Source organism: Solea senegalensis, linkage group LG1 (assembly GCF_019176455.1).
Source record: "Solea senegalensis isolate Sse05_10M linkage group LG1, IFAPA_SoseM_1, whole genome shotgun sequence".
Lineage (NCBI taxonomy): Eukaryota > Metazoa > Chordata > Actinopteri > Pleuronectiformes > Soleidae > Solea > Solea senegalensis.
Window position 1 is genome coordinate 9,735,113 of NC_058021.1, and position 24,807 is coordinate 9,759,919.

At 42.1% G+C, this 24,807-nt stretch overlaps 1 protein-coding gene across 1 annotated transcript in view; it reads left to right on the forward strand.

Moving 5' to 3' along the window:
- The first annotated feature begins 576 nt into the window (after positions 1–576).
- Positions 577–24,807, forward strand: part of dnah9l (dynein, axonemal, heavy polypeptide 9 like) — a 41,217-nt gene continuing 16,986 nt past the window's right edge. Inside the window, exons 1-64 of the mRNA XM_044031135.1 lie at positions 577–655; positions 807–906; positions 1,110–1,321; positions 1,922–2,155; positions 2,258–2,425; positions 2,901–3,017; positions 3,214–3,351; positions 3,455–3,579; positions 3,669–3,864; positions 5,220–5,324; positions 5,397–5,588; positions 5,960–6,160; positions 6,250–6,585; positions 6,727–6,804; positions 6,889–6,944; positions 7,048–7,168; positions 7,293–7,462; positions 7,618–7,840; positions 7,934–8,050; positions 8,173–8,259; positions 8,521–8,679; positions 8,769–8,852; positions 8,947–9,105; positions 9,348–9,470; positions 9,602–9,724; positions 10,199–10,423; positions 10,521–10,739; positions 10,818–10,982; positions 11,187–11,312; positions 11,420–11,527; positions 11,969–12,100; positions 12,194–12,354; positions 12,444–12,600; positions 12,700–12,845; positions 12,939–13,055; positions 13,158–13,296; positions 13,886–13,978; positions 14,089–14,283; positions 14,375–14,452; positions 14,724–14,856; positions 15,092–15,219; positions 15,316–15,464; positions 15,552–15,702; positions 15,900–16,031; positions 16,130–16,303; positions 16,722–16,926; positions 17,346–17,511; positions 17,599–17,701; positions 18,069–18,206; positions 18,294–18,395; positions 18,565–18,726; positions 19,373–19,456; positions 19,901–20,010; positions 20,159–20,321; positions 21,146–21,269; positions 21,573–21,715; positions 21,811–21,972; positions 22,090–22,149; positions 22,244–22,417; positions 23,046–23,192; positions 23,329–23,442; positions 23,604–23,747; positions 24,174–24,356; positions 24,686–24,691. Coding sequence (XP_043887070.1) covers positions 834–906; positions 1,110–1,321; positions 1,922–2,155; positions 2,258–2,425; positions 2,901–3,017; positions 3,214–3,351; positions 3,455–3,579; positions 3,669–3,864; positions 5,220–5,324; positions 5,397–5,588; positions 5,960–6,160; positions 6,250–6,585; positions 6,727–6,804; positions 6,889–6,944; positions 7,048–7,168; positions 7,293–7,462; positions 7,618–7,840; positions 7,934–8,050; positions 8,173–8,259; positions 8,521–8,679; positions 8,769–8,852; positions 8,947–9,105; positions 9,348–9,470; positions 9,602–9,724; positions 10,199–10,423; positions 10,521–10,739; positions 10,818–10,982; positions 11,187–11,312; positions 11,420–11,527; positions 11,969–12,100; positions 12,194–12,354; positions 12,444–12,600; positions 12,700–12,845; positions 12,939–13,055; positions 13,158–13,296; positions 13,886–13,978; positions 14,089–14,283; positions 14,375–14,452; positions 14,724–14,856; positions 15,092–15,219; positions 15,316–15,464; positions 15,552–15,702; positions 15,900–16,031; positions 16,130–16,303; positions 16,722–16,926; positions 17,346–17,511; positions 17,599–17,701; positions 18,069–18,206; positions 18,294–18,395; positions 18,565–18,726; positions 19,373–19,456; positions 19,901–20,010; positions 20,159–20,321; positions 21,146–21,269; positions 21,573–21,715; positions 21,811–21,972; positions 22,090–22,149; positions 22,244–22,417; positions 23,046–23,192; positions 23,329–23,442; positions 23,604–23,747; positions 24,174–24,356; positions 24,686–24,691 — 9,015 coding nt within the window. The 5' untranslated portion in view covers positions 577–655; positions 807–833. The remainder of the gene's footprint in view (positions 656–806; positions 907–1,109; positions 1,322–1,921; positions 2,156–2,257; positions 2,426–2,900; positions 3,018–3,213; positions 3,352–3,454; positions 3,580–3,668; positions 3,865–5,219; positions 5,325–5,396; positions 5,589–5,959; positions 6,161–6,249; positions 6,586–6,726; positions 6,805–6,888; positions 6,945–7,047; positions 7,169–7,292; positions 7,463–7,617; positions 7,841–7,933; positions 8,051–8,172; positions 8,260–8,520; positions 8,680–8,768; positions 8,853–8,946; positions 9,106–9,347; positions 9,471–9,601; positions 9,725–10,198; positions 10,424–10,520; positions 10,740–10,817; positions 10,983–11,186; positions 11,313–11,419; positions 11,528–11,968; positions 12,101–12,193; positions 12,355–12,443; positions 12,601–12,699; positions 12,846–12,938; positions 13,056–13,157; positions 13,297–13,885; positions 13,979–14,088; positions 14,284–14,374; positions 14,453–14,723; positions 14,857–15,091; positions 15,220–15,315; positions 15,465–15,551; positions 15,703–15,899; positions 16,032–16,129; positions 16,304–16,721; positions 16,927–17,345; positions 17,512–17,598; positions 17,702–18,068; positions 18,207–18,293; positions 18,396–18,564; positions 18,727–19,372; positions 19,457–19,900; positions 20,011–20,158; positions 20,322–21,145; positions 21,270–21,572; positions 21,716–21,810; positions 21,973–22,089; positions 22,150–22,243; positions 22,418–23,045; positions 23,193–23,328; positions 23,443–23,603; positions 23,748–24,173; positions 24,357–24,685; positions 24,692–24,807) is intronic.

A 24,807-nucleotide genomic window follows, 5' to 3' on the forward strand; every position in this document is an offset into this window, starting at 1 on the left:
TATAATTAGCATACAGAATAATTATGGCTCACTTTATTAACCGATTTTTTTAGAAGAAAGAAAGAATGCCTCTACTGGTTAAACTCACATCCATTCCAATCCAAATGCCAATGATCACATAATTTGACATACAAACAACAAAGCTGGTGTTGCCCTGAGACATTTACACAGTACTGTGTAGGGAAATTATAATTAAATTCAATAAATAAAGAAATATTGTGTTTTTCTCTCAGCACATGGATGAGGATAAATTGTCAACAAACAATTCTGACTTGTTACATTAACCTCAATATTTGTTGTGTCAAACTAATAAATGGTTTAATGGTTGTGATAGTCAGTCAGCTTGATACAGTAATACTCATATATCTGGTTTGTTAATTGCACTCTGATTTGCCACAGCCTGTATTATTGCCATTATTGCCCACACTTACTTTCCCTCCCGCTGTCTGTCTCCCACAGCCCCGCTGGTTGGCCACTGGAGCCAGGCCTCTTATACTCTATAGAAACACTGATAGTTCAGTGGTCAGGGCAGATATGGAATGTCCTGAAAAAAGACTCTGGGACAGCGCTGCTCGGTGGAGACCACCCAGGCCCGAATGTCGAGCTCCAATTTTGGGCCACTCAGAGAGAAAACCTTCTGGGCATCCACTCACAAGTATGAGATTATTATTCCTATATATATAATTCAGCATAGAGCTGACTCTGAATGTGTATGACATGCCATCCACTCACTAATGGAATATTTATCTTCCGTCCACATCAACCCCTGGTGAAAAACCCTGATAGTATGATGTCCGTCTTTTCAGATCCAGAGCCCCAAAGTGCAACAAATCATGGAGATCCTGAGAAAAGTCAAGAGCAGTTATTACTCCTCCTTTAAGGATGTCTGTCTCCAAGTCAATGAGGGTAGATAAGCATTTCAAGTTTCATATTTTTACCCTGCTGCAGCCTTCACTTGCCTGTTTAGCTGGATGGGCGACATGTAGATCACATGACTACTACTGCTGGATGGATTTAATTCTGCCAAATAACCTCTCCGTCAGGGTCATATTTTACGTTACTATGATGATATTGTGCGTCAGTATTATTTGTGTGTGTGATGATCACAGCTTTGCTGGAGGCCGAGGACATAGATCTGTATCTGCGGCCTCTGAGGAGACTGATCAGCAGCTTTGAAGAGAGGAGCTCCCCTCAAGTGGACGTTCTGCTGCCTCCTCTCTTCCACACGCTCTGTCTCATCTGGAGCCATTCCAAATACTACTGCACTCCAAAACGCATGGTGGTGCTCCTGCAGGAGTTCTGTAACCTGATCATTGAAAAGGTATGGAGGTAGACCTCTGTGTTAAGCCTCACTGAAATAAAAATGTCTTTTACAATAGAGACAGCCAAGAAGGCAGAGTAGTATCTATCTATCCCATATTTTATAAGAAGTAAAACACAATATTGAGTCAGTGTACAATAAAAGGATAAAAGAAGACATAAAACCATCCATCCATCTTCTACTGCTTTATCCCCCACATGAGGGTTGCAGGTGCCAATCCCAGAAACAAACAACCATTCATTCTCACCTACACCTTCAATTACAGTTAATTTAAAGTGTCCAATTTGCCTAATCCCCATGTTTTAGGACTGTGGGAGGAAACTGGAGAACCTGGAGAAAAACCACGCAAACACATGGAGAAGATGTAATCTCGCAAATCCGGCAAATTTGCTGCAAAGAGTGCTAACCACTCATCTAAGTGCATTAAAATTGACAAAATACCTGCTCTTTTTCCTTTAAAATGGAAGTTTATGGTCCTTTTGTTAATTAGGAAACTGGGCCTGCATGGTTAAAAGCTTCTTTCTGATTCTGGGGCCCAGCATTTGCAAAATGGGAAAGAAATGTAGACAAAAGAAGCTAAATGTACATTTTCGTCCTCAGGTCATTGCCTACCTTATCCCCGAGGAACTGTTTAAGATGGAGCTTGAGGAGGGGGTGCAGAGAGTCCAGATAAGCATCTCAGTTCTGCGCACCTTCAAGCAGTTGTTTCACACATACCGCCAGCGGATCCCTGAGTACTACAAACCTGGGCAGACCATAAAGCTGTGGGACTTTCCAGCTACACTTGTGTTCCAGCATTCTGACCACATCATGAAAAGGCTGCTCATGATTGAGGTGGGTGGGTTGTCAGGCTCTCTCTTGATTGTTTTTTTTTTCTTTTTTTACCCAATCCTATTACCCTGACCTGTCAGTGACTTTGTCATTTCTCATCCACAGGAACTTTTTGCAACAGCGCTGGACTTTCTGAAGCTGGAGAAGATTGAACTCGGGGGATCCAGGGGGAAAATTCTCAGCGAAATGATCTTAAGCATGAGCGAGGAGTTTCATGACCGCTGGCGTGGCCTCAGAGAGAGCAAATATGACCCTTTGGACTACAATAACGATGTGAGGCCCGCCGAGATCTTTGATATCACACTGCTATTTAATTAATAAGCCACAGTGGGCTATGATTCACAGCTATTTATGAGTGGAATTGACAGGCACAACCAAATAATAAAAAATAATAATTAGATGTTATTTTTCTGCCCAGCAGTAGAGTAATTGAAAAATAGCAAGGCAAATTAGTTGCTAAGCAACACACAAGAGCCGGTGACAGCAGTCATTATTTGTCAGTGCATCAATATTTAATTTACTAGATATTTTACAGCTATTTTATAACATCTTCCACTGTGACTCTGGATCTCAATCAGAAATTAATCTGTGTCATAATATAATTTTTTTGCAAGTGTGCGATATTCTTATGTACTGATTTAATGAGCTCGGGCGAATGTCAAATTCTGCTCTCAACGTAGTGTCAAATAAAAATTGGAAAATAACTTTGTTGTTCATGTGGGGATTGTAACTATCTGTCTGTGCACAGGATTTTGTTCGACACTACACTCGCTTCATGGAGCAGAACAGAGATTTTGACCAAAGGCTTGGGACTGTCCTTAATCTGGCTTTCCAGCACTCCAAAAATCTGAAGTCGACTTTTAAGGTAAGTTTTGTCACACCTGAACTCTTGAAGTGATTCTGCTGTGTACACTTTCATCAAGGGACATCACATGCATCACAATAGCTAATAATAATATAATCAGATTTATCTTAGCTGAGAAGCATCCTGTTCATATTTCACTTAGGGAATTGCATAACCGTTGGATTTAAAACTGTGTTGTTTGACCCATCTACTGTAGTTGTTAAAGATTTTCGGCACCCTTCTCGAGAGACCAAGAATCCACCAGCTGTTTTCTCCCAACTACAATGTGCTGTTGACCATGTTCAACCAAGAAATAGACCATTGTCAGTTTATACTCACTCAGCACAAAGATGCGGTAAGAGATGTGGAACAGAAAATAGACATTTTTACAACAAAAGGTATCTACTTAAATGAAAGAATAGGTGTCAGTCATTAACCAAATGTACTTGTTTTTTTAGCTGCAGCCAGACTGTGAAGTCCTGGGGAAGAACATGCCACCAGTGGCTGGAAACCTCAAGTGGTCACAGGAGCTTCGGAATCGCATCCTCACCAGCAGGAGTAACCTCTGCCAGTTGCCCCACATGTACGAGTTGACCTCAGCGTGTGACGTATTATTCGAATAAAAACAACAAGCTTCGTACGCGATCTTTCCCACCTCCCTCTCTGTTTCAGGCCTCTGGGGTGTGCTGAGGCAGATGATGTCTTCCAGAAGTGTGAGCGTGTTCTGGAGGTTCTGGACCAGCACGACGAGGACATGTTCTCCAAGTGGACAGAGGGCTTGGAGGAAATCTGTCAAACCCACCTACATGAGCCCCTGCTGTCACTTGACACTGACACAGGCCTGTATCAAATCAACTTTAGTCCAGCTGTAAGCATGAAAAAATATTTTGTTGTACTTTTAGCTGTTGGAAACCTGTGACAACAGTCCTATATAAGGTCAAGTGAATTATACAGCCAGACATCACAGATGCAATTTGCCTACAAGTGACACCTACAAGTATCCTTAGACCCTCATACCAAGCATGAGCAAAAACTCCACAAAAAACCCTTTTACAGTGTAAAATATGGGTGAAACTTCAGGTAGAGCCATAGAGGAGGGGTCCCTCTCCCAGGAAAGACAGATGGGTAGTAGGTGTCACATGTACAGAAGGAATTTCAGCAGATTACAAAGAAAACGTCAAGTTTTTACAGTGTAAAGACCTATGAAATACAGAAATGTAAAATGTAGAACATAGCAGGAATTGAAGCAGAAGCTAATAGAAGAGAAGCAGGTGGTTACAACAACGATAACATCAACTGGTATTATAATTAATATCAATATTAGTATTAATGACGGTGGCATGGACATGAGGCTGTGGGCGGTTCACAGTTACAGGTCCATCCAAGGCAAATGGAATCACAACGGTGCAGATTTTGACAGATTTTGGTCTCATCTGAAGAATCTGGCAACCCAAGATGCTGCCAGACAGAACAAAACCACCTAAATATTAATTCATTGTCTAGTCTGAGAGAGAGAGAGAGAGAGACCTAATACACAGCTAGGAAACAAAGCACAGATCAAAAAATAAACAAGTAGTTTACAGTCAGACTGAGTTTATAGTTTTGATTTAAAGGCCTTGAGAAAGAGTCGCATTGTCTGATGTCAGCAGGAAGGTTACACAGGAAGGACAAAATGAATAATCCTTATAGACATGATGGAACATTCTTAAATCAAACTCGCTAAGTTCTGTTTACTCTATGAAGAGGTACTGACACTATTTTTCTTGCAATAAACAGTCGTATAATTAAGATGTTTTTTGAGCAGTAATAAATATGTTGAACCAGTAATGTCAAGATCAGGCACTTCAATCCAAGGATAGACTATTTATCTAAAGTACTGTGAATCTTTCTTCTACTCTGTATGTAGAGAATGTGCACTCTGCACTCGCTTCCAAACACGTTGTTTCACCTTCGTGTATCTTCCACTCGCCTTTTCATACGACCAAACACTCCAGTTCACACACTCATTCACTCACCCAATCACTCACACACTCATACAGCACTATATCTATATGCAGTGCTTTGTCTATTGCACATCTGTCGTACCCTCACGCTGCCAGCGTAGCTGTCTGAAGCAAGCTGGGGATCAAACCCCTAAACCTCTGTTTGGAAGATGACCTTCTCTACTGCTGATTTTACTTTGATGTGTGTTCACGAACTGCATTTTCTCCTCTCGCTTCACAGTTGACATCCGTGCTGAGAGAGGTCAAGTATCTGGGTATGTTGAAGAACCAAAACATTCCCAAGGCAGCGCTACATCTCTACTCCAAACGAGAAAGACTCTACATGGTGCGCAGCTAAGCTCCAAGTAAAAGTCAATTTTTTAACAGAGCATCTAATAACCTCTTCTGTACCGTGTAGTTCACACAGACATTAATGTTGGTGACCCAATGGTACAACCATCTCCAAAATACAATCCTAGCCGTAGAGGTGGGCCTGGTGAGAACAGAGATGGATGAGACCAAACGACAGCTGGAGCCTGCTCTCAGGGAGCTCACCTGGACTCAGGATGACCTTTGGGACTACATTCAGACCACAAGAGACATGGTCAAGGTACTGGTACCTTTCTCACATATAGCCTAAGATAAGATAAGATAAGATGGTCCTTTATTAGTCCCACAGTGGGGAAATTTACATTGTCAAAGCAGCAAAGACAGTAGAGATAAAGATGATTAATAATACGCATACATTTCCAAGAAAGTACAATATGGAAAGATATTAACAATAAGACTATAAAAAGTTAGAATAGAATGTACATTATGGACAGTTACCAGAATATATACAGTATACATTTCTGTCTTATCTTATTTTATATCTTGCATCTTGCCAATGTAGCATTAAATCATGTGGCCAATTCATTTACATTAGCTGTCGTCAAAACCACCGTGATGTTGTTTATCATTGCTGTCTTTTCCCATCATTAGAGCATCTCCAGTTGTGTTCAGAACAGCAAGGCTAATGTGGAGGCCATCCAGGCTCTGATGGGTAAATTCATGCACCAGGCTCTCATCACCAGAAAAACTCCCGGTCCCGCTCTCCTCATTTTCTCTGAAATTGAAGAGAGTGTTTCGAAACAGCATGCACTTATCACCAGCGCGGGTGAACAGATACAAGAACTTTTGCAGGTACAGTATATGTTCTTGCCTCCTCTCCATTGATTCCAGAGAAACAAAACATGTTTATTCTAACACATCCCTCTTCCACTGTGCTTCAGGAGAACCAATCTCTTCTCGGGGTGACAGACCTGAGCAGTGTTGAGTGGCAGGCCTACACAGACTACGTGGATCAGATTATCCTGACAGGGTTCTCCTCTGCAGTACGCTGCTCCCTGCAGTATCTCATGGACAACACGGACGCGACCCAGCACATCACACCGCTGTTTGAAGTCCAGCTGGTACTCAGCAACAACGCGATGACCTTTGAGCCCTCACTGGACTTCAACCACAGGGGGAACTTCTATGATATTGTGGATAAAATGGTGATGAACATCACAAACGTGGCATCCTTAATTCCCAGAGTGGCAAACCACAAACAGCTGGATAATTACCAGGTGCCGTACAGCCTGAATACACGTACAGAAATATAGTTGTTTAAAGTTTTGAAGATGTTTCACTTACACTTATTAACGAAAGTTTCACATTTCTTTAACACTTTTAACCACATCGCGCTGTCTTGTTTGCTCATCTTGTAGTGTGACATAAACCAAATGGAGGATTTGTCAGAAATGTGCCATGCAGTCCGCTCTCGGGCACGTGCGGCCATTGCGAAGGTGAGTGTTAGTGATCTGTCCATGGTGGAGACCAACTTATTATGATGCTTACAGGCTTCAAAATGAAAATACTTTGATTTTCAGGTCAGAGAATATCAGGGATCATTTGCCAGCTATCGCTACCTTTGGACTGATGACAGGTCACTTTATATTAATTATTGTTCTCTATTGAAATTCACAATTTGCAAAGCAAAGCCAGTCTTTTTATATATTTAAATATACATATATATGTATGTTTCACAGGTCTGAATTCATGAGGCAGTTTCTGCTTTATGGCCATGTGTTAAGTACAGAAGAAGCTGAGTTGTATGCTGACTATGAACTTAAAAAGAACCCACCCACACTGGATAAGTTTAAAGAGCAGGTGGGCTTCCCCAGCTTTTAATATTATATTTATAATACTATTATTTAATATTACTATATGTATGGATCTGGTGGTTGTAACCACAATATCTGGGCCTTTGTATATCATTTCATCTTCATTCCAGATCAACCTCTTTGAGTCTCTCTATGTACGAGTGAGCAAGATGGAGGACAAGCGGGTGTTTTGTGGCTGGCTGCAGCTCGACATCAGACCCTTCAAACACACACTCATGAACGTCATCAAGAGGTGGAGCTGGATGTTTAAGGAGCACCTGCTCAACCATGTGAACCAGAGGTGAGACACAAGCACGCACAAAGGCACACATGTGCAAAAGCAGAGAGATATATATTATTATATGAATGGGGAAAAAAGTCAAATCAGCAAGAACCCACCATTAAATGGCTTATTGCTGAAATCTAACACCACCCCTTCTTGTCTTTACCCTGCAGCGTGAGGGAATTGTCCTCTTTTGTCCAAAACACAACCCTTGGTCTGTCTAATAAGGTGTCAGATTGCAACTATGCAGGTCTCGTGGACGTCATGGGACATCTCATGGCCATGCGAGACAGACAGATCAGCAACGAGCAGCACTTCAAACCTCTCAAGTCCACAGCCGAACTCCTCAAGACCTACGGACAGCAGCTACCTGAGAGCGTCTACACACAGCTGGAAGTGTGTGCCGTACCAGGGATAATCACATTTGCATGAGCACTCAGAGAACAGGATATCTTCACTATGTATATATGTATATTCCATTCCTCTCAGGAGCTGCCGGAGAAGTGGAAGAGTCTAAAGAAAATTGCGTTTACAGTCAAACATGAAGTGGCACCTCTGCAGGCCAATGAAGTCTCAGTTATACGCAGGAAATGTGTCCGGTTTGAGGTGAGGCTGTGTGTGAGATCGGGTAGAGTGACAAGGGCCTCCCCTCTTTCTGTCCTGCATTATATATGACTGACACGGATGCATCAAACTCTATTAATCCAGAATGTCCCTCTTAATTTTAGGTGAAACAGCACGAGTTCAGGGAACAGTTTCGTAGTGAACATATCTTTAGGATCACTGTGGAGGAGCCATATAAACAAATCGATAAGGTGAGATATGAAGTATAAATGATTACACCGTACCTAATTACATGTGTCATAACGTGCAATATGTAGGTACATTGGAAAAACAACTTTTAAGTTCATGTTTTTCATGAAACTGTTGCAGAAATGGCAATAAAAATGTCAACATTATCTTCTGTTTTGCACCAACTTGCTCCCAGTGATTTATATTGTGAAGTGGGTTGCGATCTATAAGGTTTCCGAAACACTGACGTACAGCATAGCATTGTAAAATGTCCTCGTCTCCAGTCCAATCGAGCAGTAGCATTGATGGAGATGGAAATGAAGAAGCTGCAAGACACGGCTGATCTGTTTGAGGTCAGCTTCCCAGACTACAGGCAGCTACGCCAGTGTCGCTCTGACATCATACTGGTCAAAGCAGTGTGGGACATGGTCGTCTTTGTCAAGGTACGCGGAACTCATCACCATAAAAGAAATACAATGTCAGTTAGATTTCAGTGAGATACATTTGTGCCCTCTTTTTTCCTCCATGGCAGACCAGTATAGAGGATTGGACTAAGACTCCATGGAAGGAGATCAATGTCGAGCAGATGGACATGGAATTGAGGCGATTTGCAAAAGTATGACAAGCTTACATGGACAGATGTAGAAAAAAAATGATTCTAAATGTATTTTATGATTTGTGACTGATGATCCTTTGGCCTCACGTTAAAGGAGATGAAGATGCTGGATAAGGAGGTGCGGATGTGGAACGTCTACGTGGGTCTGGAGTCGACTGTGAAGAACCTGTTGACTTCTCTGAGAGCTGTCAACGAGCTGCAAAACTCCGCTGTCAGAAAACGACACTGGCAACAGCTCATGAACACCACTGGGGTACGACACTCTCCGTGCTGCTTCACAACGTCACAGTGTCACTTGATTCAATAACATTTCATCATCAATCCGATTCCGCTCTGTGTACTTGTCACTCTATCGATCTTCATGTACTGTACCTTCATTAAACTACCCTACGGGCTCCTATATCCAGGCCTATAATGACCAGCACGGCTGAGTGAACCCAATTATCCTGATCTGAAATGTGATCCCTCTCTTGGTTGACATGTATTGCTTGTCAGGTCAGGTTTGTAATGGGGGAGAGCACCACCCTGGGGGACCTTTTGGAATTACAGCTTCACCGCGTGGAGGACGAGGTCAAAAACATAGTGGACAAGGCTGTGAAGGAAATGGCCATAGAGAAGGTAGGAAAAGATGTGAAGAAGTGGTAGTATATTGTGCAAGAATAAGGATCTAAGATTGTATATATGAATTACACTACACCTGGTTACATCTTCAGCTCGTATTTTGAAAATCATTTTCTATTTCGGCTTAGGTTCTGGCAGAGATAACCAAGACATGGAGTGTTATGTCACTGTCGTATGAGACTCACTCCAGCACAGGGATGCCTCTGCTGAAAGCAGATGAGAATCTGATCGAGACACTGGAAGACAACCAAGTGAGTGTTTGTTTCTCCACTGTGATGTGATGTGTACATCATTGTGGTGTGCATATTGTGATCCAAAGATAACAGTAAAAGGAAGGAAATGATCCACACACCTTTGAGCTCCACATTTCAAGCACAAAAGTCTCGTTCCTCAGCACAGAGTTGCTGTACTGAATACACACCATCCATGTTCGCCGCATGATGACAATATTGTAAATGCATCTATGTTTAATTATAAAGACACACCTCTGAAGTAACTGAAGTTACCGTGTAGAAATATCTTCAATACTGAATATTCAATACACATACAATACACATACATATGTATAATCGGCATAACACCATATAACCAGCAAAAATATTCATTTAAACACTTAAGAGCAAGAGTCATATATCCAAAAGAAATCCCTCCTTTTACTGTAATGCACTATCCTTTTTTATTTGATTTATATAACAGGATACTAACGGATTCTTCTTCTTCTTCAGGTGCAGCTTCAAAATATCCTGATGAGTAAGTACGTGGAGTATTTCCAGGCTGAGGTGAGTGGGTGGCAAAGGAAGCTGATGGTGGCTGACCTGGTCATCTCCTCCTGGATGTCTGTCCAGAGGACCTGGGCCCACCTCAACGCAATCTTTACCAACAGCCATGACATCCGCTGCCAGCTAGCCAGTGACGCGGAGCGCTTCCAGGGAATACACGCTGACTTACAGGTGAGGGTTACACATCGCACAGGAGATCAAGGGCCTCTTCAAAACTGTGATCCAAGAATCCCACTGTACCTCCGGCTTTGTGCCTTCCTTTACACAGAGCTCCATGACTGAGGTGGTGCAGAATAGTAACGTGGTTGAGGTGACCAACAAGTCTGGCTTCCTGGAGAACCTGGAGACTTTGCAGCAAAGGTTGTCTGTGTGTGAGAAGGCCTTGGCCGAGTACCTGGAGACCAAAAGGCTCACCTTCCCCAGATTTTACTTTGTCTCTGCCTCAGACCTCCTGGAGATAGTTTCCAGAGGAACACAGCCCCAACAGGTATTTGGTTACAATGTAATGATATTTGCAGAGAGAAACCTATACGGAGATGGTCAATGTCAGTTTATTTTTTTTAAGGTGACCAGACATTTGCTGAAGCTCTTTGACAACATAGCAGACCTTCGCTTCAAGGACTCAGGCAGAGATGGCGGGCATGAGGACGAGGAGGCAGTTGCTATAGGGATGTACAGCCGAGAGGGAGAATATGTGCCGTTCTCTGAGCCATGTGTCTGTGAAGGACAGGTTAGGTTTGATTTCTCTATGTGCGACTACAATTCCATCCCATTCCCATTACAATAGATTAGTGTTGCTAGAGAACTACTATATGTACTATATATAAATAGATTATCTAAAGGTACATGTATACGTTTTTCGTATTTGTCGAATTTCACATAGCATGGGTTTATATATTTATTTTTCGTTTAGATGTGATGTGTCTTTCTACAGGCAGAGTGTTGGCTAAGTGCCTTAGAAAACACCATGCGCTGCACGGTTCGGAAAGAGATCCAGGAAGCCGTAGCCGCCTATGAAGACAAAGCACGAGAGCAGTGGCTCTTTGACTTCCCTGCCCAGGTGTGATTTTGTGTCATCAGCAAAGTTCCCTCTTACTTTGACTTTACAAAATGTGAAAAACAGTCTGTTCTGACTGTCTGTCGCATGTGATTATCTTCCATTCGCAGGTAGGTTTGACTGGTAGTCAGGTGTGGTGGGCCACAGATGTGGGCATCGCCTTCAAGAGGGTGGAGGAGGGTTTTGAGACTGCACTCAAAGACTACAACAGAAAACAGGTACTGGAGGATGACACTTTTGCTTGTTGTTTATACTGATAATACTATTAATCCCTAGTTATAAACATGAACGTGACCAACAATAACAAATAATACAATGTAGATTTCAGTAAAATGCGGAAATGTGGACATACAGAATCATAAAAGTGGGTTTTGAGTTGGCTTCATCTAATGCAGCTCCTTAGTTTTCAGTAACTTATTTATTTATTTGTCTGTCAGGGACAATGCAAAAACATTACAACATATCACATTACTATAAAACAGGTGTCTTGCATGTCGGGTTTCTAGCCAAGGCTAATTTGCAATCCTACTCCCTGGTTAGACTTTTCTAAAAAAGCTGTTTCAGTAAAATAGAAAATCATTCAATCAAATCTGTGTATTCCTGGTATTCCGGTTGGTTCATTTGATCCGTCATCTAAAATGAATTGGTTTTTTTTCTAGATCACTCAGCTGAACTCACTAATCCACATGCTGCTCGGAGATTTAACTCCTGGAGACAGACAGAAAATCATGACTGTCTGCACCATAGATGTCCATGCTCGCGATGTTGTCGCCAGCCTCATTGCTCAGAAGGTAATGCTAAAAATACACGTTGATGCATATTTGTTGACTTAGGTTTGATGCGAAACCTTTCTTTTGCTGTCACTCATACTGTGTGTCTTTTAGGTGACAACGGGACAGTCATTTGCATGGCTGTCCCAGCTGCGCCATCACTGGGATGACGAAACCAGACACTGTTACGTCAACATCTGTGACGCTCAGTTCCAGTTCAGCTACGAATACCTGGGAAACACCAACAGACTGGTCATCACTCCACTCACTGACAGGTATCATTTAAAACGGCACAATCTGCTACCACACACACACATCCCATCATTGATCACTCATATTTTGTATCTCAACATTTCTTTCTTAGGTGTTACATAACCCTGACCCAGTCTCTCCATCTAACGATGAGTGGCGCCCCCTCAGGCCCAGCTGGCACAGGTAAGACAGAGACCACCAAGGACCTTGGACGCTCTCTGGGCATCATGGTATATGTTTTCAACTGCTCAGAACAGATGGACTACAAGGTAGATGCTGCTCAACATAGTATTAGTGTAATATTTGTCACATTTATTTCATAATAATTCCCCTTGAACTCTTATCCGCCTCCGTTACACCTTTCTCAGTCCATTGGGAACATTTATAAGGGTCTGGCTCAGACGGGAGTCTGGGGATGCTTTGATGAGTTTAACAGGATCTCAGTGGAGGTTCTGTCTGTAGTCGCCGTACAGGTCAAAACCATACAGGATGCTGTACGTAACAAGAAGCACAGGTGGGTGTGTAAAAAACAACAACATTTTAAACCATCCATATTATTATATTAAATTTATTTTCACTACCCACATCCGTGCGTTTGTATATATAGGTTCCACTTCCTGGGAGAGGAGATTGAGCTTAAGCCCACCGTGGGAATCTTCATCACTCTGAACCCTGGTTATGCTGGCAGGGCTGAGCTTCCTGAGAACCTCAAGGCTTTATTCAGGTTGGATATAAACAATGAGAATGATGAGATGTCAAGTGCACAGGCTGACTAATGGTAAAGGTGACTGATTTAAAAAAAAAAATTGTTTTGACAACTGCTCAGGCCCTGTGCCATGGTGATCCCAGACTTTGAGCTGATCTGTGAGATCATGCTGGTAGCCGAAGGATTCATAGATGCTCGCGTGCTGGCACGTAAATTCATCAGCCTCTACACGCTCTGTAAAGAGCTGCTGTCCAAACAGGTACATTTTAAATAGTCAAGGTGCTTTGTGTTCTCTATACAGTCATTCCAAGAGACTATGGGGATTTTCTTGGGGGGGGGTTTCCAGCCCTTAAACTTAAAATTGAAATGTGGAGTGCACTTCTGAGTGAAAAAAAAAATACCATTAGTTGTCACAAAAATGGCAGTAAAAATAAGCATAAACATTGTATTATGCTCAAATTCAAATTGTGAATTGGGTCACAACGGTTTGTCGTAGACATTAATTTAATGAGCATGAATCCCATTTGGATAATTTTGTGACAACAGGACACCTTGCATGTTTCAAGGTGCTCAGCAACACACCTATTTCAAGAAATAGAGTGTTTGCCTTCCTGATTTGTTAGTGTGCAATTTTAATGAACACTTTGCCCTATCGTTGGCCGTGATAATGTTTAACTACACCTTTATTATTCATGTTGCACTTATTTCAAGAAAACGTCTCTATGTCCTGATACTTGAGTTGAAACAATCAATAGAGACTTACACGAACTGTCCTTTACTGGACATTCATGACAACATCATGTATTATGTGTTTGCTTGAAGACTAACTTTATTCCTCCATCTATTAGGATCATTATGACTGGGGTTTAAGGGCCATCAAATCAGTCCTGGTTGTGGCAGGGTCTCTAAAACGAGAGGAGCGAAACAGGCCTGAAGAGCAGGTGTGCACTGACGGAACACCGTTTTAAGACTTAAATGTATCAGCGTGGCCATGTTCTCGATTTAAAAGCACATTTCCATTACACCGTGAACACATTTATTTTCTCTGCAGGTGCTGTTGCGGGCACTGAGGGACTTTAACCTGCCTAAGATCGTGACCAGTGATGTTCCCATATTCCTTGGGCTGATCAGTGACCTGTTTCCTCAGCTGGACGTGCCCAGGAAGAAAGATCCTGAACTGGAAAATGCAGTTCGCCAGTCAGTCAGTGAACTGCGTCTGCAGCCCGAGGAGAACTTCATTCTAAAAGTATCTCATTTGAACTCATTTATTAACACAGGAATGATGTGACTGTGAACATAAATATGCCAGTATTCAGTCAATGTTTTTGTGTCTATAGGTCACTCAGCTGGAGGAGCTGCTGGCTGTCAGGCATTCTGTGTTTGTCGTGGGTGGACCAGGGACTGGAAAGAGCCAGGTTACCTTTGTTATTATCATTATCATTATTATAATAATAAGAAGAATACATTTTATTTAAGCACCTCACAAAGCAAACAGAATAAGCACTTATTAAAGTTAATGTTAACAGGTCATAACATCTGTAACCTTGAAATCTGTTTTTATGATCTTTGATTTATCAAAACAGCAAAAAAGTCTCTGCAGTCTTGACTCTGTCCTGCTGTTGCTACATAATGCAGCGATGATGAGAAGAGACACTGTTCACATCATGTATGCTTATTATCTATTAGATCTTGAAGACTCTCCACAGAACCTATGCAAACATGAGGATGAAGCCCGTATGGCACGATATCAACCCTAAAGCAGTGACCACAGATGAGTTGTTTGGATACCTGCACCCTGCCACCAGAGAGTGGAAAGATGGTGAGGACTGTTCAAGGAATGCCTTAAGGATGATCAAGGGAATTTCAGAGCCTTCATTTATTTCCATGTCTCCTCTCAAAATTAATTATAATTCTTTGTAGAAGTTTATTCGGTTCAGAGTCAGCTCTGTATCAAGATTTTCCAATTAGTTTTTTGTGACATTTTTTTCCCCAGAAATCTGCAGAAGGTTTTATCAATTACATGTTCAATACTTGTGCTCTACTCTGTATTTTAGGTCTGTTCTCCTCTACCATGCGAGAGCTGACCTCACTGACCCACAACGGGCCCAAGTGGATCGTTTTGGATGGAGACATTGACCCGATGTGGATCGAGTCACTCAATACAGTTATGGACGACAACAAGGTTGAAGTGCATCTTTGTTCTCTAATATTGTCCTGTTTCCTAAAGCCACATTTTGTTTGGCTCCACCAAACGTAAATTTCTCTCTCCCCTGTTAAGGTTCTGACTCTTGCTAGTAACGAGAGGATCAGTTTGTCTTCCTCCATGCGTCTGCTGTTTGAGATCTCTCATCTTAAAGCCGCAACGCCAGCTACTGTTTCCAGAGCGGGAATTCTCTACGTCAACCCACAGGACCTCGGCTGGAGCTCGTAAGACACCGGGAAAAAAAAATCTACTTTTTCATGTTTCTGGGACTATATTTAAGTGAACACTGGTGTCTTTGTCTCTGTTGCCAGTTATGTGACCTCCTGGATAGACACCCGACAGGCCCTGTCAGAGCGAGCCAACCTCACAATTCTCTTTGATAAATATGTACCATACTGCCTGGAACAAGTGCGCTGCAACCTGAGAACTATCACTCGCATACCAGAGAACAGCATGGTCCAGGTGAGGAGTCTGGAACATCATGGCACATACTGTACCATTACATCAATTGTTTTGTTTTTGCCTTCTTACTTTTTACGCTGGATGCCCATGTTGTGTTTTTGCATAATTGTTAAAAATGTGTTGCTATGGTTTATCTGGTATAAACCATATATGATATATGGTATATCAGATGTTGTCTTTCTGTTTTGCTCAATCAGACACTGTGTTCCTTGCTGGATTGTCTGCTGACTGAGGACAACACTCCGGCCGACTCGCCCCGCGAACTCTACGAAATCTACTTTGTCTTTGCCTGTGTCTGGGCTTTCGGTGGCGCTCTCTTCCAGGATCATGTGTGTGATGAACTTCCTTGTATTATGATTTTACGTAGAAGATGAAAAGGATTGATATTATATTGTGTTACATTTGCTTTCCAAACACCCTGTTTCAGCTGAATGACTACCGTGCTGAATTCAGTCGCTGGTGGTCTAAAGAGATGCGGGCAGTGAAGTTTCCGTCGCAGGGAACCGTCTTTGACTATTTCATTGACCCTGAGACTAAAAAGTTCACGCCCTGGAGCGAGAAGACGGTGCCATTTGAGCTGGAGCCTGAAGTACCTTTACAGGTGTGTACTAATCATGTGTGGGGATTTGTACGAAACAGAATTATTTACACAATAGAAGAGACATGACATTTGTACTTAGTCTTCCAGTTGGGCCTCAAGATTCAGGATTTTGCAAAAGCTGTCAGTTAAACTAGTATTCTCTGATATGTGCCATACTGTTTTAGTTACTCTCTAAATGAGAACATCATTTACAAAATTGACATCATGTCCTACTGGAGCAGACCTGAAACTTGTGATTGTGACTATAACGCCTCAGGAAAATGTTTAGAGATGTCATAAATCAAGTGAAAAATTAATTTCCCCATTTCAAACCAGAACAATGTCTGCTTTATATAAAGTATGACTTGCACTCATTATTGACCAAATTCTGGATGACCCCTATCACCTATCACCAGGTCTTGTGTGATATCTGTTTCAGACTGTTCTGGTCCACACCCCAGAGACGATTTGTTTGACCTATTTTATGGACCTGCTCATCCAGAAAGGAAAACCTATCATGTTAGTGGGCAACGCAGGGGTGGGCAAGACCATCCTGGTGTCTGATGAAGTTGCCAAGCTGAAGGAGGACTACATGGTGGCCAAAGTGCCCTTCAACTACTACACCACGTCCGCCATGCTGCAGCGTAAGAATCACTAGAATGAAAGCAAGTCGTTTGGGGGATATTAGTGTTTCTCTACAGGTATATATTATGTGAAAAGAGAAGCTAGGTTTGGCAGCAGTTTCCGGTGTTTCTCTGTTCACTTGCCTGATTTGCATTTTTGAAAAAGTGTGCTTCCCGACCTCAGTTTCCCCTGAGTTAAGAAATATTTTCACTCTTTTCTTTGTTACTTGCCCACCAGTGACACTTGGTCCTGTTAGCATAACTGTTAGCAAAGATGTCTGACACTGTTTACATTCTGGGAATGAGGTCCCGCCCCCCCTACGAGTGGGTCTAAAAAGTGTGGAATTAGCGTCGCAGTTTCAAGCCTCAGACCAAGTGTCACTGGTGGGAAACTGAGGTTGGTGAAAAGTTTGTTTTCAATTTCCTAATATGTGCCTCAGGTGTCCTAGAAAAGCCCCTAGAGAAGAAAGCTGGTCGTAAATTTGCTCCTCCCACCGCAAAGAGACTCATCTACTTCATCGATGACCTCAACATGCCTGAGGTGGACGTTTATGGGACCGTTCAGCCGCACACACTGATTCGCCAGCACCTTGACTACAACCACTGGTAAGTGAACTCCTCCGTGTTGCAGTAGCGTGCGATTATTCTGCTCCGTGCTGTCCATAAAAATCAACGTATGGTAAACTTCTCAAGGTACGACAGACAGCGACTGGTTCTGAAGGAAATCCATAACTGCCAGTATATTACCTGCATGAACCCGACAGCTGGAAGCTTCTCAATCAACCCCAGACTACAGGTGCATGCAGCGTTTATTATCCATGACTTTTATTATAATGCTTATTCATATTCATGAATCATATTTTAATCACAGCTTGTATTCCTGGTTTTTCACATCTATATTTTGATATACAGAAAGCCCTGATGTGTTTCTACTGCACTCTCCACGCCTACTTAAATCCTAGAGATTCTTGTTTTTCTGTAGATTACAGTAGCTGTTCAAACAGTGTGTATGTACTATTATGTATATAAATCTAAATATAACTAAATGATTAATATTAATTAATTATTAAATAGGGGCAGAAGAGAGGGAGTCTCAGAGGCTGTTCTGAAGTTACTACTGGTTTGTGGCAAATAAGTCTTAAATCTCCCCATTTCTATTTCAGAGACATTTCTCAGTGTTTGCTGTGCATTTCCCTGGTGCTGAGGCATTAGCCACCATCTTCTCCAGTATCCTGTCAGCTCACTTTCTTCAGGGAGGCTTCAGCTACGGCGTCTCCCGCTCAGTCGGAACTCTCATACAGGTGCGTTCACTGTACCCGGTGACACTTGTGTAAATCTTTGAATGCCACTTGTGCCACTTTGATTCTTCTTTGGTTGTGTTCTTACAGGCAGCGATTTGTCTGCACCAGAAAATCAGTCAGAATTTTCTACCGACAGCCATACGCTTCCACTACATCTTCAACCTGCGAGACCTTTCCAACATCTTCCAGGTATCACATGGACAGGCATTCCGTACACACGGTAGTGTGCCGTGTCTGAGTTTCACAGTAATTCGAAATTCATTTTCCTGCATTGTGGGGATGGTCATGTGGGAGATAAGTTAATTCAACTGTAATCTCATGCAATGGTATATTAAAGCTGACGTGACCTGGTGTGCAGGGCATCATGTTTGCCTTGCCAGAGTGTATCCGTTACCCCATGGACCTGGTTCACCTGTGGCTCCACGAGAGCTCCAGGGTTTACTCGGACAAGCTGATGGATGAAAAAGATGTGGAACTCTTCAATAAAATCTTGCTGGACACTGGCAAGAGGTTTTTTGAGGTGAGAGGCGAAGACGTGTTGTTACAATAACGGACAACGTCATTTTTACAATCGGCACATCAGCAGTTAGATGGGAGAAGAAGTGGGGAGGTTGTCAAAAGCGTTCGCTTGGGATGAATTTCAGACGCAGAAATCTGGCTACACATTCAGAAAAGTACACGATATATCAAATATTCAAAGCTGTCACTACCAAACTCTGCCTCAAATTTCTTCAACAATTTCGCACAGGTGGTGTTTTAGTTTGTTGTGCACCTTTGGTCCTTTTCATCGCCGCTTTTAACTGTTAAAGACAACATTTGACAGTGACTGCTCTGAATAGCTTGTATATTGTGTCCATGAAGAATGTGAGTAATTAAAAGCAATTCTGATGGTACACATACTCAGACCCTGTGTGTATGGCAGAGCCATTTGCCCTTTTATTCCCTTTATCATTATTTCTGGGAGTGAAATTCCCCCAGTGGTGTTATCGACAACTGCCCTACTTCTTTCACCGACATTTCTATTCCAAGAATGTAAAAAAACATGGAGGATATTGATATGTCATCCTGTATAGCTTGGGATAAACTATTTAATTAACTGTGGCATATTCATGTTTATTTTTTTGCTTTATATCCCTTTGTGTGTTTCATCTGGACATTTATCCCAGGGAATAGATGAGTCCATCTTTATCCACCAGCCGTTGGTGTATTGTCACTTTGCCCAGGGAGTGGGGGAGCCTCGCTATCACCAGGTAGGTAGACGCAATATTTTACACACACACACACACACACACACAAGCTATTCGGAGCTATTTCACTTAGGGATTCATGTTGCTTCTTTTCAAGCACCATTTATTCTTTATTATCTGCAGTAATAGAAATGGATGAGTTCAAATGTTTTGGACGTGAATCGATTTAGTATGTGAATGATCTGTAGCTCACATATTCAGAGACCTTATGGCACAAATCCAGCCTGCCACATCTAATCAGCGAGAAAATAAACAAGGATGAACACGCTGCCATCTAACTAATTACATTTTGTTTCTTTATGGGTTTTGCATTGAAAATTAATCAACTCAAGTCTTGATTGGAACTTAATTGCATTATGTATCTGGAAGTAAGCGCACCATGACTTGAACACTGCTGCTCTCACCCCAGAGGGTGAAGTTGGTTTGTTTATCTTCTCTCGCTGTCAGGCTGCAGACTGGGAGAAACTCCAGAAGACACTGGCTGACGCTCTGGAGCATTATAATGAGGTGCACGCTGTCATGGACCTGGTACTGTTTGAAGAAGCTATCCAGCATGTGTAAGACACACACACACATACACACAAGCGGTACTCCAACACATACTGTCTATTAACATGCACTACAGTGGATTTACACTGATGGAGACCAAAAAAACACACACACACACACACATGCTCACTGTTAATTGTAGTTGTTTGTGTTCAGGTGTCGTATCAGTCGTATCCTGGAGGCTCCCTATGGTAACGCCTTGCTGGTGGGAGTTGGAGGCAGCGGGAAGCAGAGTTTATGTCGGCTGGCTGCTTTCCTCAGCATGTTGGAAGTTTTCCAGATCACTCTGCGTAAAGGCTATGGCATCAATGACCTGAAAGTAAATACACACACACACACGTGCATGATTGATGCCAAATGACATTTCACTCCGTACAATCTTTGTTTCTCCTATTAGCTACTTTCCCTCTAAAGGCCTGGTGTGATTATTTGTGATTATTCTAATGAGTGCGGATGACTTTTCCACTCATTACTCATTTGCTTAGTATCGGTAAATGTGCAGCACATTTTTCTATCACTCATCTTTCATACTCATTCACACACCGCCAGCACAGCAACGTGGGGTTAGGTAATCTCGACCCAGTATACTTTGTAAGCGTTCACTGCTGTAGAAACAAGGCAGCTTCCAGAAATTCCAAAATTCCATTGCATTAAAGTATGTACTTATTCCAAGGCTACAACAACCAAAAAGACTTTTATACACTTATAGAAACCTACTTATTATAATAATAATAATAATAATAATAATACATTTGTATAGCACCTTTCATACAGGGGTGGAATGAAGAGGAAAAGTCTAAAGTCAAAAAGTTCAAAACTCTGATTGCAACACAGACTTGTAATAAACTGCAACACAGGGTGGAATAAAATAGGAAAAGGCTACAGAGTCAACAGTTTTAACTTCAAAATAAACTAAAAATGCAAATAAAACACAACACAGGGTGGAATAAAAATTAGCTAATTGAAGGCTGGACTTCTTTTAAAAATGGTTTCCCTGACATCTAAGGGTAGTGTGTTCCAAAGTTTAGGAGCATAAGTACATCTTATATTAAGTTATATTACTATATAAAGTGCCAATCAACCGTCCATATATGTATTTGAACTTACTCTGTGACATATTGTTCTGTTGCCCGTCATATCCAGAGTGATATCGCAGCGTTGTACATGAAGGTGGGGGTGAAGAACATCGGCACCGTGTTCCTTCACACAGATGCTCAGATTCCAGACGAACGCTTCCTGGTGCTCATCAATGACATGCTGGCCTCAGGTTTGGTTCCGCTGGTGGCCTTGAATGGGTTTCCTCTCATTTGATGAACAGAATTTCTGGAATGAGCAGACGTTCTTTTAGAGAAAATCAAACACCTTATGCGTGTACATGTTTGTTTTTGTGAGCTGTTGTTGGCCACAGATAACCAAATTCTTGAAATTGACTATTCAATATTTCATTGATGTGATAGCAGAATAATCTGAAAAAACGTGTCCAAAAATGTGTGTTATTTATGGCATTTTGAGATTAAGCAGCATAGTAAAGCATACAAATAATCAAATGTTTATTTTTTGTGTTGTTTAGGAGATATTCCAGATCTGTTTGGTGACGAGGAAGTGGACACTATTGTCACGTCCATCCGCATGGAGCTCAGAGGACTGGGACTTGTAGACTCAAGAGACAACTGCTGGAGTTTCTTTATTGAGAGGATCCGACGACAACTCAAAGTTTGAACCCATATCGTCATGCTGCATATCACTGTAAATGAAATAATAATGTTCCTAACCATTTGTTGCCGTGTTGAACCCTCTCTGTCCTCCAGGTGGTCTTGTGTTTCTCTCCAGTCGGGTTCACGTTGCGGACACGTGCGCGGAAGTTTCCGGCGCTGGTGAATTGTACGGCGATAAACTGGTTCCACCCGTGGCCTCAGCTTGCCCTGCAGTCAGTTTGCTCCACGTTTATAGAGAAGATACCTGGACTCGAGGTAACATTCACCAAGTACTCCACTGATACGCTGTCGACTGCGCCGTAATGTGGAAATAAGAATGCCAGTCATATTCATGGATATGGAAAAATCTTTCTATGTGTTCGTCTGACGCAGCCAAATGTGAGGGCCTCCATCAGTGAGTTCATCTCGTTTGCCCACACTAGTGTCAATGACGTGAGTTACTACAGATCCCCCTCGATGATAACCACACTTGACATCTGCTTTGACGTCACCTCTCACGCTCTCATACTTTAAATTCACCACGCAGGTGAGTGTCAAGTACCAGCAGAACGAGAAGCACTTCAACTACACCACCCCAAAGAGCTTCCTGGAGTTTATGAAGCTGTACGGCAACCTGCTGGGGCAGAAGCGCACCGAGCTGACCCAGAAGATGGAGCGATTGGAGAATGGCCTGCAGAAACTACAGTCTACTGCATCGCAGGTCAGAACACATGGACACCAGAGAGGCCTCCTTTCATCACTGTGGTCAGAGAATATCACTAGTTTTATCCTGTCTTTTAAATTAGCTTCATGTATTTACTTTAGAGCTGAAACAATTCATCGATGAAACGATTATTAATCGATTACTAAATTAATCAACAACTATTTTGATAATCGTTGAATGCTTTTTTCATTATTAAAATAAGATTTCCGATTGTTTAAGCTTCTTAAATGTGAATATTTTCTTAATTTCCTTGCTCTGGATAACAAAGAAATCATTAAAAGTGAATCATTTTGGTTTGTGGACAAAATAAGACATTTGAGATCATCATTTCCAGGTTTGACGAACACCGCTCAACATTGTTTAAGGTTTTCTCATATTTCATGGACCAAGCGATTAATCGATTAATCGAGAAAATAATGCTTATGATAATGATAATGACTGACACAAATCTAGTCCATAGTCTACTATCACAGTGTAGTTTGTTATTTTACCACCTTAGCCTGAACTTTAGTTTGTAACACGACATCAGTACACCATTTTATTAGCTTTAGCTTAAACTTTATACTACTATCTATTTTTCCTTTCCTCTTTTTCCTGGGTGTTAATATTCTTGTGTGTTTTTCAGGTGGAGGATTTGAAAGCCAAGTTAGCCGTGCAGGAGGTGGAGCTGTGGCAGAGGAACACGGATATCGAAGCTCTCATTGCCAAGATCGGACAGCAGACAGAGAAACTGAACCAGGAGAGAGCCGTGGCTGATGCCGAGGAGCAAAAGGTGAAGCCCCGTGTGTCTCCAGAACATTGCCGTTGCCACATGAATGGCTCAGAGAGCACAGTGTCAACCTCGCTAACCATCTGAGGCAATTAGTGAATAATTGAGCTTCTGCTATGGATTTCCATGTTTTGTTCAGGTGGCTGCAATTCAAGCCAAAGTGACCAAACAGCAGCAGGAGACTGAGGGAGACCTGGCCAAGGCTGAACCTGCCCTCCAGGCAGCTAATGCAGCCCTCAATACACTTAACAGGGTGAAACGCTCTTACATACAAAAACACAGCGATTCAAATCCCTTTTATTTCATTTCATTCAGGCTATTTTATGTGTCCCCATTGGTGGCGGTGCAAATAAACGAGGTAACAAATGAAATTGTCCGTGTGCGTGCGTGTGTGTGTGTGTGTGTGTGCTCCAGTTAAACCTGACAGAGCTGAGGACATTTCCCAACCCTCCAGCTATTGTCACCAACGTCTCGGCAGCTGTTCTGGTCCTTCTGGCTCCCCAAGGCAGAATACCCAAAGATCGCAGCTGGAAAGCTTCCAAGATGGTTATGAGCAAGGTGATATTTTACGCTGTCGTCTTGGAGTGTTTCTCAGATGAAAGCCAATAAGCCCATCACATATAAACGTCCTGACCTGCTGAAATAACATAGTTTCACCTTTCAAATTACTTCTCATCTTTTATCTGAGCTGCCAGCAAATACTGAGACTTTAGTGAATTAGTGATTTATATTTCCATGCATAAATATGTTGCAATGGTGCCCAGTTTTTATATTTTGCCTATTTTATTACAAGTCTCTGTTGCAGGTTTTATAACCTCTATATTTTATGTTTCATGTGCTGCTGCTTTCTTTGGCCCAGATAATTCAGATTAAAAGGATTTATTAGAAACTCCAAAAACCCTGTATAGAGTTATAGGTGTAAAGAAAATGATATGCGATGTTATTTGATGTAATTCACCTCCACGCACACAAATGTGTGTCCAGGTGGACGACTTCCTGCAGGCTCTGGTGAACTTTGACAAAGAGCACATCCCGGAGGCAACAGTGAGGTGCGTTCGAGACGATTACCTCAGTGACCCCGAGTTCAACCCGGAGTTTGTGCGACAGAAATCCTCAGCTGCTGCGGGGCTTTGTGCCTGGGTGATCAACATCATGCGCTTCCACGAGGTACTCACATTTACTCTCGCTGTCGCACACGTTTAGTGTCACGCGGGTCTGTTTCCAACAGAGTTAGACTCAACTAATGGTGGTCGCTGGAGGGAGGACGAGATGCTTCATCTGGTCTTTGCTTGTAAAAAAAAATATTCCCCACGTCCACACATCTAATGTTAATTATTACTTTTATTATTTTAGACACAATAAAAAGATCCAATTCTGATGATCCTCTATCAGCAGAATGTTTTTTTTTTATTATTGTTTTGATTGAGAGATTGTTTTGGCTCTTTCACTGACCGATTATGTTTCTATTTCCCAAACTATTGTGCTGTCCTGGATAGATATTTGTGAGTACATCCATTCATTCTCAACTTGTAACATGAGGTGTTTTGAATATGATGGCTGTCTGAGCCGAATCTTTTTTATTGATTTATTCCTTTGTGGCGACAGGTTAAGCTGTAAC